General features: G+C 58.6%; 1 protein-coding gene across 1 annotated transcript; it reads right to left on the bottom strand.

Annotated features, from left to right (window-relative positions):
* Positions 1-264: 264 nt before the first annotated feature.
* On the bottom strand, positions 265-7,058 carry CDC42EP2 (CDC42 effector protein 2). The gene is made up of 2 exons (XM_042959376.1): positions 6,923-7,058; positions 265-1,807 (listed from the first exon to the last, which is right to left on the bottom strand). Exon 2 carries the CDS (start codon positions 1,436-1,438, stop codon positions 794-796), a length of 645 nt encoding a protein of 214 aa, XP_042815310.1. The 5' UTR covers positions 1,439-1,807; positions 6,923-7,058; the 3' UTR covers positions 265-793.
* Positions 7,059-11,945: the final 4,887 nt, after the last annotated feature.

Below are 11,945 nucleotides of genomic sequence, written 5' to 3'. Positions count from 1 at the left end.
CCTGGGCACTGCGCCCGGACGACGCCAGTGCTCAGCCCCCTCTTGTTAAGCACCTGAAGCAATATTGCGGTCTCCCTAGGTGGCATTGGTGTATTCCTGCCTCTTTCTCACTATGGGCTTGGGATCGGGTAGAGGCTTCCCAAGGGCAGGGCCTGCCCTGCACACAGCCTTCCGGGAATGGGGTCTCCCCCAGGGTCAGCCCCGGTCGCGGAGGCTGGTCTGTCTTCAGGAGGAAACCCGGGTCGAGGGTGCCGGGAGCACAACTGTCAGCAGCAGCAAGTTTTATTGCGACCAGAATCTCCCGGTCATGTGAGCGAGGGTGGGGCAGAGGGACGTTCGGTCACCAATGCCACGTTCCTAGTCCAGGACAGCGAAGCCAAAGTTCTGGCTGGCTGTGCCTTGCCTCTTCCCCAGCCCCCAGTCGGGGCATCCCATGGGGCTGAGGCAGAAGGGAGGTGGAAAGGGGACTCCATTTCGGCGGAGCCTTCATCCAAGGGGTCTCAGGGAAGGAGGAGCAGTTGGGGGCGGGGGTCCAGGTGGCCCGAGATGCTCAGGGCACTTTGGGCTGACTTCTGCACGTGTCCTCGGTGAGCTTTAGGGGAAGGCAATGAGGCACGCTCTGCCCATGAGGAGAGGGTGGGAGCGAGGGAAACAAAGGCTCAAAGAAAAGAAATCACTGGCCAGTGACCACACAGGGGGGCCTAGGGATCCCGACGTCTAGGCCAGGGCTCCATCCACCCCCTGCCTCCAGCATTCACTCCACCCTGAGCACCCGGCCTGGCCAGCCGTGGTCCTATGTGGGGATCTGCACGTGGCCCAGGTCCTGGTCCATGATCTGGAGGACGTCATCCAAGATGGAAGGCCCCAGGTCCACATGCAGGGAGAGCAAGGAGCTGGCATGGGACAGGAAGGGCTCCTCGGCCCCTGACTCGGGCGTCAGCCCATTGTGGGCAGAGCCAGCCTCTGGAATTCTCCAGATGTTCACACTCCCTGCCTCCTGTGGGGAAGGCTGTGGGGAAGGCTGTGGGGTCTCCAGGTGCAGGCGAGGGGGTTTGGGTGGGGCCTGAGTTGTGGGCAGGGTGAGGGCCTGGGGCCCCCCGATGACAGGGAGGGAGATGGCGTTCTTGAGCAGAGGGGACGGCCCGTCGGGGAGCTCCCGCCCACACAGCGTGGCAGTGCGGGTGAACTGGAACGGGAGGTCCAAGGTGCCGTCCTCCTCGGGTCCCTCGACCGCCGTCCCTGGCAGGAGGTGGAACTTGCCCTGCAGGAAGGAGATGTCACCGAACATGTCGCTGCCACCGCCGCTGCCGATATGAATGGTGTGTCGGAAGTCCCCCAGCGGCGGGCTGATCATGTCCGAGGACAGCAGGTCCCGCAGCTTCTCCTTCTTGCCCTTGCGGCTCCCGCGCTTTAGATAGATGGGCACCTTGGTGGACATCGCGATCTCCGCGCCCGGGGCCGGGCTGCAGGGGCTGGGGACGGCGCACCCTCGGGGACCACGGCCTCCGGCTGCCTCTTCTCACCACCTCAGCCGGACACACCCAGAGGGGGGTTTTCGGACACCCAAACGTTGCCCAAGGGCCAAGACAAGGGTGTGGGGCGTGACTGAAGTTGGCCGGAGGGATGAGAAAAAGGACGATTAAGGATCAGTGAAGTCAGAGGGCTGAGATAACAAAGATCACTCTCTCCCAGAAGAGTGGAAAACGCTCTGGAAAATTAGCAGCAGAAAGGTGGCGCTCTGGTGGGCAGCAACGGGCCCTCCGGTCTTGTTCTCGCAGGCTCCCCGGTCCGGTCTGGGGCTGAAGAGCTGAAATACCAGAGGTATGAGTCAGGGACAGAAGGACAAAAGTCAGAGGCATCCGTCTCATTTCTGGGCCCCCTGCGTCAGCCCCGGGAGCCCGAGTGGGGCCACTCTCCTGCGGAAACCCTGCGAGAAGTTTGTGGTCACTTACAGACTCACTGCACCTTAGAGCCTGGATCACCAGCACCGAGCCCCTCCCTTTACGAGTGGGGAAAGTGAGGCCCGGCAACGTGAGTGATGGGCCCAAAGTCATATACAAAGTCATATCCTGGCTCTGGTCCCTTGCCTGGGGTCCCTGGCTCTGCTCATCACCCCCTATCGCACATCAGCTGTGCCCCAAGACATAAGAGTCAAGTTGTGTGTGTGTGTGGTGGGGGGGGGGGGTCTCAGACTTGTCTCAATCCCGTACTTGACAAAGGAGAGAGATCTTGTAACCCCTGTCTCACCCACCCTGTCTGTGCCAGACCTGGACACACAGGAGGTGTTCAGCCCGCAGGGCTGAATGACGGACACCTCTGTTCGGCCCAATCTCGTCCCACCTAGAAGTGAGGGCACCTCGGAGTTTCTCTTTTCTCCTCCAGGTTAGCAGTTCCTACCTCTGGGACTGAGTCCAACATAGTTACTGTCCCTCCCCCCTGCCCAGCACCTAAGGGGAAGGTGGAGTGGAGGGTGCAAATACTTTGGGGGGCTCTGCTCTGTGCCCGGCATTTTGCTAAGTTCTTTGCAAACGCATCTCATTTAATCAGAGCAAGCTATCACCCCATTTCAAAATTTGAACCAGAGGGGCACCTGGGTGGCTCGGTTGGTTAAGCGCCTGACTCCTGATTTCGGCTCAGGTCGTGATCTCATGGTTCGTAAGATCAACCCCGAGTTGAGGATTCTCTCCCTCCCTCTCTCTCTGCCTCTCCCCTGCTCACAATCTCTCTCAAAATAAATAAAATTTGAACCAGAAACATTTTGGAGGAATTTGCACAAGGCATTGCCGAGGGAGGGAAGCAAAAGGCAAAAATGTAGAGACTATTCCATTTCTTTTTCTTTCTTTCTTTCTTTTTTTCTGAGAGACAGAGAGACAGAGCTTGAGCGGGAGCGGGGCAGAGAGGGAGACACAGAATCTGAAGCAGGCTCCAGGCTCTGAGCTGTCAGCACAGAGCGTGATGCAGGGCTCGAACTCACAAACTGTGAGATCATGACCCGAGCTGAAGTTGGAGGCTTAACTGACTAAGCCACCCAGGAGCCCCTAGAAGATTCCATTTCTGACAGCAGTGATCAACTCCCCTCCCTCTACCCCTTCCCTGTATATATATGCATGTGTGTGTACCTACATACACAGGTCGGCATTGGATTATATCCTAGATAAAAAGAGAGAAGAGGCGTGCCTGGGTGGCTCAGTCAGTTAAGCATCCAACTTTGGCTCAGCTCATGATCTCACGGTTTGTGGGTTCAAGCCCCTTGTCAGGCTCTGTGCTGACAGCTCAGAGCCTGGGGCCTGCTTCAGATTCTGTGTCTCCCTCTCTCTCTGCCCCTCCCCTGCCTATGCTCTGTCTCTGTCTCTCTCTGTCTCTCTCTCTCAAAAATAAATAAGCATTAAAAAGAGATAGAGAGGGAAGAATCTGGAAGGCCAGCACCAGGTTGTCATATGGGTTTTGTAGATTGGGATGGGGGGCAGGGATGGGGTGTGAGGTCAGTGATGTGGGAGGAAGGGTGTCCTCAGTCAAAATTATCTGTAATATTTGCTACTGTTACTATAAAATGATATATGCAAATACGAAAAGGATGATTGCCATCATGTTGGTGGTGCTCTCAAGGTGGCAGAATTTCAGATGACTTTGCCTTTCTTTTCTGTACTTTTTTATAAGCTCAAATTCTTTCTTTTTCAGTTTTTAAAAATATTTTTTATTTTAGGGGTGTCTGGCTAGCTTGGTCAGTTAAGCGTCTAACTCCTGGCTTCAGCTCAGGTCACAATCTCATGGTGTCCTGAATTCGAGCCCTGCATCAGGCTCTGTGCTCACAGCGCGGAGCCTGCTTGGGATGTTCTCTCTCCCTCTCTCTCTCTCTCTGCCCCTCCCCTGCTGCCTCTCTCTCAAAATAAAATAAATAAACTTAAAAGATTTTTTTTAATTAAAAAAATAAGTAATATTTTTATTCTAGAGATTGGGGGGGGGGGAGAGAGACTACGAGAGGGGGAGAGGGGCAGAGGGAGAGAGAGAGAAGCAGGCTCCAGCTCAGCATGGAGCCCGCCACGGGGCTTGATCCCACGACCCTGGGATCAGGACCTGAGCTAAAATAAAAAATTGGACGCTCGACCGACTGAGCCACCCAGGCGCCCCTCAAATTCTTAATGATAAACACATGTATTATTTAGGTGCACATATTATCCATGTAATCAGAAAAAATAAGCTATTTTTAACGTGGAAAAAACAATGCAACCTGGAGGGGGTGTCATGCCAGCTTAACAGAAAAAGGAAGCATTACAAGCACTCAACGGCGTTCCCACAGCTGTTGGAGGGTTGGCCTCCTACGTGGCCACAAGAGAGCCCACATGTAGAAGCAGAGCACGGAAGGCAAAGAAAGAAATTTGTCCAAGGTCATCCAGAGGGTAACCAGATGAGCGCCCCCCTCTCCCACTGCCCAGGCGGGCAGGGGCTGAGCAGGTGGGAAATGGGCCAGGGAGGGGCGGGGCCACAGCCGGGAGGCCAGGCGGCCCCATTCTCCGTCCTGGGCAGGGCGAGGAGGGAATGAGGGGGCCGGCAGGAGGGAGCCGGAAGGAGGAAGGAGCATGCAGGACAGGCAGAGTCCCAACTCCCAGCCCGGGCCCTCATTCAGGAAACCCCACCCCAGGACCGGACACCCTAGGTCAGTCACACTGAGCCACAGAGACCGGACATCTTGCCCCTCCCTGAGCACCTGCAGCTTAACAGGAAACAAAGGAATGACTCTCCAGTGGCGAAATTCCAGCTAAGCTTGGAAGGAGCTGGGGGGAGGGTGGGGGAGGCAGTGGGCGCCTCAAGGTCGTGGAATCCCGTCCCTCATTCATCTAGCAGACATTCACCTGTGCCCACCACGCCGGACCTGGGGGCACCCCAACACACATCCTACCGGTCTCCTTGATAGGCGAGCGGCCCTGAGACAGCCTTTCCTTCCTTTCCAACCATGAAGAGTGGGGCCGACTGGTGGGGTTTGTCGTCCCCCCTCCCCCGGCCCCCCTCCGCTCATCACATAGGGCGCCAAGGCAGCCTGAGTATTTCCACAACAGATCGGGCGTCCCTGACAGCTGTCTCACTCGGAGCCAGCCGTACCCGCCCAATTCCAGATGTGGGGAGAACTGAGGCTGAGGGGGAAGGGTTGGGCCAGCATCAAGCCACCCAGGGGAGAGCTGGGAACGGCAATCATCAAGCCCCAAGTATTCGGATTTGGCAAGCGTGAGACCCCAGGCTCCAGCTGCCCTTGCAGAGTCCCCACTTTTACGCTCCCAGGCACAGCACGGTGGGCGTCACGGCTGCCTTTTGCAGGGGCAGAAGCTGAACCTCAGAGACCTTAACGTTGCTGAGGTCACCCAGCTGGGAAGAGAAAGAGGGGGCACTAGTACCCAGCCAGGTCCCGTGGCTCTGACGCAGTAGGCCACCCGACCTCTGAAAACTGCTTGCAGGGAAGGAGAGAAACAGGCTCCCAGCTGGGCTGGGGCCACTGGGTCCGCAGGCCTCCTCCTTGTAAGTCCTACCGGTCGTCTCCGTCTCCCCAAACTTGCGTGGCTCCAGAGAGATGAGAATGAGCTCTTCGCCAGGACAGGGTATGAGGGGCTGGAAGCGGTGGCTTCCCTCAGCAGTGGGCGGAGCAGAGGGGAGCCAGCCCAGCCCTGTGGGCTTGCTCTGGCCAGGAGCCCTGGGCCTCCTCCGGAGCAAAGACTTCCTCTAGGCACAGCCCCTCCTGCCCTGAGGAGTACTAGCCCACTGCCTACCAGGGTCCAAAGAGCAGCCCTCACTCTGTGACTCTGGGCAAGACGCCTCTCCTTTCTGGCCTTCACCTTTCCCATCTATAAAATGGGCTGACGAGGCTACTGGAAGACCCTATTGCCACAGTGCAAGTGAGAGCAGAGGTACAACAGACAGGGTTAGCGGGTCGCTGTCAGCCCTGTCATTCATTCAGCCAATAACTGTAGGTTTTCCGGGGACAGTGCTCCGAACAAGAGCCCCCATCCTCCTAGCGTCCGCCTTCTGCTCTGGAGGCAGTCTACGCAGAGTCCCCTTTGCGGGCCACGGGAGGTCTGGTCGCCCCGGGTCCCTGTGCAGAGTGGCGCTCGGCTCCACGGCCGCTAGGTGGCGCGCTCGCTCGCTCGCTCTGTCGCCTCGCTTCCCAGAGGAGTCCCGGCGCGCACCAGGGTCTCCAGCGCGCTTCGGGCTCCAGGCAGGGCCCCCCCCAAGGAGCTGCACGTTCGCGTACCAGATGCGGATTGTCTGAGGGATCTTCTTCTCTTGGGGTGTTCTGGTCTCACAACACGACAGTAGAGGGGGAAAGGGGCGATCGGGGACCTTGCCAGGGTCTCCAAGCTCTGGGAGGAGCTTGCCCCGTGCTTTCCGGCCTGGGCGATGTCCGAGTGTCCGCTAGGCGCAGGGCCAGACCTCGGGCGTGCAGGCCCCCACCCCTGGCTCCCGTGGGTCCTGTTCCTCAGCCCCAGCTCGGGTTCAGCGCAGACCCCTCCCCGCCCTCTGCCCGAGCGCTCAGCCAGGATCCGTTTCAGGACACTCGCGGCCGCGGCTAAAGATAGGAGGACACCTCACCATCGACTAAAAATACGACCCCTAGCCCGGGCGGGGACGGTGGGCGGCGGGAGGGCGCTCCCACGTCCCGAGTGTGAGACGGGGACGAGGGCTCAGGGTGAAGGGCGGGACCGCGAGTTCGCGATCTGGATGCGCGGCGCCTCGCAGGCGGAGGGGGCGCGGGCGTGGCCGCCTGGACCCAGGCGCGGGCGGGAAACACGGTGGAACCCGAGGTTCCCGGGAAAGGACCTGCGCGGAGGTGACACAGGGACCCGGGTGCGACCCAGGACGGGGCGCCACGGGGGTGGTCCGCTGGGGGGCCCCCTGGGCGTCGCGGAAGGGCGGCAGAGTCCCGGCCGGAACTCACCTTAAGGCGCTCAGGCGGCAGACCCGCGGGCTGCGAAAGCTCTGGAGCTGGACCGCGAGGCTGTGGGACGCGTTCCCGGCTGTGAACTCAGTGCGATCCGTGGCCCCTGAGGCCCCGCCCCTGGCCCGCGGAGCCAATGCTGGGGCCGCCCCAACCAGGCCCGCCCACAGCCCCGCCCCACTCCGAGCCCCGCCTGTGCTCCCCCTTTGGTGGCGCGGCGCCCGGGTCCAGCAGCCGCGCGGACGTGGGGTGCAGTGCAGGCTCGGACGGCTGCGGGCCAGGCGGTGTCGGGTGCCCGGGCTGGACTCCGTAGACTCTGGCTGTGCCTGTCGGGGACAAACTCGGTGTTAGAAAGGCCGAGGGCGCGGCAGCCGGAAGGCCGAATTATAGTTCGTCAGAATTCACCGAGCGTCCTTGGACCCGTTCGCTCCCTGAAGGGCTGGGTCGGGCGAGGCGCCCGCGCCAAGTGTATTCAGTGACCACTAAGGGAATGAATGAGGCCTTGGAGGTTCCCGAGTTAAAATACTACAAACTTGCGAGAGCTTTCAGGAGTTTACTTCTCCCTAGAAAAGAGGGCACTGAGGGTGTGCTGGCAGAGTGGCCTGGGTACGCCCGTTTGTCATCAGTCTAGGTGGCTTCTGGGTCAGGGGGTGGAATCCATACTTAGACTCGTTCCGTCTTCGTTTGTTTCATTCATTCATTCATTCATTCATTCATTCATTCATTCAGTACTAGAAGCATTTATTGAAGGGCAGGCCCTGCACAGGGCCCTGGAGATAGAGGAAGGAAACTGCCCTTGCTGCATTCAGTGATCCAACAGACACTTGAGCATCTAGCAGGGACCAGGTGTGGTTTTTGTCGCTGGGGATGCAGCGCCCCAGGAAAGACGGAAGACTGAAGTTCAGGGCCCTGATAGTGATCTGCTCCTCCAGAAAGCGGGAAAGCGAAAGACTTTGGGCTTTAGGCCTTCCTCCTGCCTCAGGCTTCTCACCCAGCCATTGTCCCCACTGCCCTGCCCACCCCCCACCCCCACCCCCAAACACAACCCTGGGAGAAGACACAGCACTGTGCCAAGCCTTAAGCACTACCCCTGGGCCTGCAAGAATGCGGCTGAGGCACAGCCCCCTACCCTCTGTCTGCTGAGAGTCCTCCTTTGGGGGAAGGAGATTGGAAAGGGTCGAGAACTCCATTCAGAGCTGGTGACAAAACAGAAGGTTGCAGGGATGGAAGTTTGGACAGGCAAAGACACTCACCCAAGACCACATGAAACTGGGAACCAGTTCCAAAACTCTTTGAAGAGTTGTTGTTTTTTTTCGGAGGGGGTTATTGGGGAGCACTGGGGGATGGGTAGAGAGCAGCGGATTTGGCCCCTTCAGCCTGGCCCTAGCCCCTGCTCCCCTCCCTCAGCAACTAGTTAGTCATCTGTCCAGCATGGCTGCCAGCCCACAACTCCTAACCAGGGCCCTTAGCCATAGGAGCCACCGTCTGTGTCCTGGGGACTGTTTTAAGTCCACCTGGATGTGACAAGTTTCCATGTACGTGCTCGCTCCCCATACTCCTGCCATCAGCCAGAGCTCGCTCAGGGCCCACACAAAGCCTACATTACATCCAAGGTGTGATTTGTGCCTGGTGGTGGGTTCTGTGCTCTGGAGGCACTCGAGTGAGCGGTTCGTGCTCTCCATTCACAGATGAAGTTATGTCACTTGCCTGGGGCTGGAGGAATCCCTAAGGAGCCAGCTGACGGCGCCTCTCCTGGAGGTTTTGCTGAATAGACAGGATCTTCGCGTACACACCCAGCTGCTGTGGGAGCCCTGCAATTAATGCGCATTTATGAAACAGGATTTCGTTTGCTAAAATTGGCTATTTTACGCAACTTCTCAGGCTGTGTGTAAGGGCCTGAGTGTGGGCGGGGAGGCTGGGATCCTGGGCCAGGGGATGGCCAGGGTGTCCTGCATTTCTGACTCAACAGACATCCAGGCCAGTGCCCCGCCTCCTGTCCCGCCTGCACCCTATGTCCAGGGAATAAAGCCTCAGCCAAGGCCTGGACTGTTCTCATTGGAAGGGCTCCTCTTGGACACACTGGTGGCTGAGGGGGCAGGAGCCTGAAGAACATTTGGGAGGGGTTAGAGGCCTTCCTTAGATAGCCTTCCTTGGCTATGATAGAGCAGTGCCTAGAATGGGCTATTCAACTTCCTTCTCCTCCACTGGGAGCTCCCCCTGGCCCTGAGATGGGTCTAGTCCGTTTCTCCCACCCGGTGGCTGCTTCCCCCACTGGGGCCCTGTAATCACCACACAGTGACTGACTCAGCCCTTCCTTCCCCTCCCAGCCCCTTCTTCCTGGAAACCATCCACATCAGCCCCAGCCCCCGTGGGCCCAGAGGGAGAGAATTGGAAGCCGCCTTCTCCAAGGTTAGCTGGGGAGGATGGAGGGGCCGGTGGGGAAGGCCCCCCCCCCCCTGCAAACCAGGCTGGAGCCAGCTCTCCAAGGCCCCACTTACCTGGAGAGCTAGGCCCTGGGAGGCAGGGGGAAAATGTGACCAGGAGTTTGGGGGGGCAGGTCTGGGGGCAGAGAGTCACAAGGAAAGGGCAGTGATAATCTGGGGGAGGGGGGAACCTGGGGGGGGGGACCAGTGAGAGGAAACAAAGTATCTGGAAGGGGCCTCAGCACCCCTACCCCCCCAGGACCACAGGGCAGCAGGGAGCTGAGCAGGAGCTCAGTCCACCCCTAGGAAGCCTCCCCCATTCCAGCCCGAGCTCAGCCTGCAGGGCCCCATGGCCTCAGCCAACCCCAGGCCTGGAATGGATTTTTCCTTGATTGTTTCTTATTTCCTTCCTCCCCTGGGCTCCTGCCAACTCCAGCCCTGCCCTCCTTGCCCTTCATCCTCCTGTAGAGAACTCTGACCCACCAGAGGCTGGGATTCCAGATGAGAGTCCCCTCGGAACTGCCCCCAGCTTCTGTCTCTGTCTCGAACCCCTCCTGGGGAGTTGGGTGTCAGGGCATTGCGGGGGGACTTTCCTTTGGGTCTGGACTTTGGACCCATGCCCAGAGCCATGGGGGTTTCCAGAGTGGTGACAGCTCTGTCCTAGCAGGGACCAGCCCAGGCATTTCCCCCAGAGGCCTCTGGGAGCATCCAAGCCGCATGGCTGTCCTTTGGCCTGGGGAACACGGAGTCAGCCGGGGTCTTCTCCAACACTTCCCACCTCTCCAAGACATCTTGTCAGTGTTCATTTTGAAAACTCCTATTTGTATCTACCTCTTTTGCCTAGGGCTGTGCTGGACACAGAATGGCCAAGGCTGGTCCCCAGCCCTCAGGGAACAGATAACCCCAAATGAAACAAGTAACCAATTCTAAAATAGCACATTCTGTGCCATAAAGGAGGGCCTTGAGGGTAGAGGCTGGCTCTGACTCACTTCTAACTGTCCCAGGCCAGCATGGATGAGGCTCAGTCAGTGACTGCGGAGTGAAAGAAGAACTAATAAGAACAGAAGTGAGAAGGATTCGATACGCTAGAGGGGAGGAAGCAGATGGGAGTGTTGCAAAAACTGCAAGGAGGAGGGGATATTTGAGCAGGGTATTAATGGGTGAATAGGAGTTCGCCAGGCAGAGAATAGGAGGGATGTTGCAGGTGGAGTCGGCAGAGACAAAGGCCAAGGCCAGGAGACGCATGGTGTCATCAGGAAACAAGAGATACCCAGCAGACCATGGCATAGGAGAGGGGGACAGTCTAAGAGGGTCGCGGGTGAGCCCTGTTTTCCTTGCCCAGCACCCATCCCTCTTACACTGGTGACCACTACTCCATTTTCCAGAGTCTCCAGTATGACTCAGGCCACTCCCAAGGCAAAAGTGCCCCTCTTACCCCTGTTCCTTAGGCACCCGTTCTCCCAGAAGACAACCAGCGTTATCAGCTTCTTGTCAACGCTTCTAGAGATACGCTTTGCCCATGCAAGCAAAGCCCCTCCCATCTTTTTTACACAAACGGCAACATATAGACAAGTAGGGCCCCAACGTACTGCAGGTCCTGGTGGCGATGGGGGGGGGGGGGAGGGGGAGGCGGGGAAGAGGACAGGCTCCACTGTCAATGGCGGTGGAGGTGACTCTGCAGGGCCTGCGGGAAACCGCACCTGATGGAGCCTCTGCTACTCCCACTGTTCCGCGCCTGGCTTTTTTTTCTTTATCGAACCTTCTATTTATGAGCGCACTCCATAGCAGGACACGGAAGGTGTCGTCACCTTCACATGTTTGCTGCCACACAGCGTGCCGGGGGGGTCACAGTTTCCCTCCGCAGCTCTCAGCTGGAGCCCGCGTGGGGTGTTTCCAGCCCTTTCCCAGGACAATCTGCGCTGCGGCGGGTCACCTTGTGCAACGGTCGAATCACGCACGCATGCGCACAAGCTGCGCAATCATTCCTACGCGCTTAGGAGGTGAAAGGACGCGCGCAGGTGTCACCTGGTCAGCTCTGTCTGTTTGTCCTTCCAGGGCATGGGCCGGGTGCCAGGCCCCTTTCTCCTCAGCCTCACCAGCATCTGGTCCTCGACCTCTCTGATTTCTTGCAGCCTGAGAGGGAAAAATGAAACAAAGCCAAAGGAGCCTGGGTGTGGTTTTAGTTTGTGTCTCTTATGATAAGGGAGTTTGGCCGCCTGTTCGGAGGCTTTAGGGCCATTCCTCGTTCCTTTTCCTGTGGACTGGCTGCACGGTCTCGCTTAGGAGGGTCACTTTGGAGTGTGTGTGTGTGTGGGGGGGGGGTGGGTTCTGGAGGGGGGCCGGACCGGGGGCAGGGGCGACTCTGCGGAGAGTCGGTTCGGGAAAAAGACAGAACTTGACTCTGAGCTGTGGCGTAAAAGCCAGAGTTGGAGATAATAAAGTAGAAAGATTGGAATTTGGTGACACACCGGCCACGGCGCCCATGGAGAGACAAGGGGGGAGGTCGAGCCCAGTCCAGGGCGGTGACTCAGAGTGGGGAGGGTGGGGCAGGGAAGGGAGGAAGGTGCGGCCACCGAGGAAGATGGAGGGTCCTGGGGGAG

This window comes from Panthera tigris, chromosome D1, assembly GCF_018350195.1.
Source record: "Panthera tigris isolate Pti1 chromosome D1, P.tigris_Pti1_mat1.1, whole genome shotgun sequence".
NCBI lineage: Eukaryota > Metazoa > Chordata > Mammalia > Carnivora > Felidae > Panthera > Panthera tigris.
The sequence above is the reverse complement of the archived record's forward strand: the minus strand, read 5'-3'. Positions and strand labels throughout refer to the sequence as shown.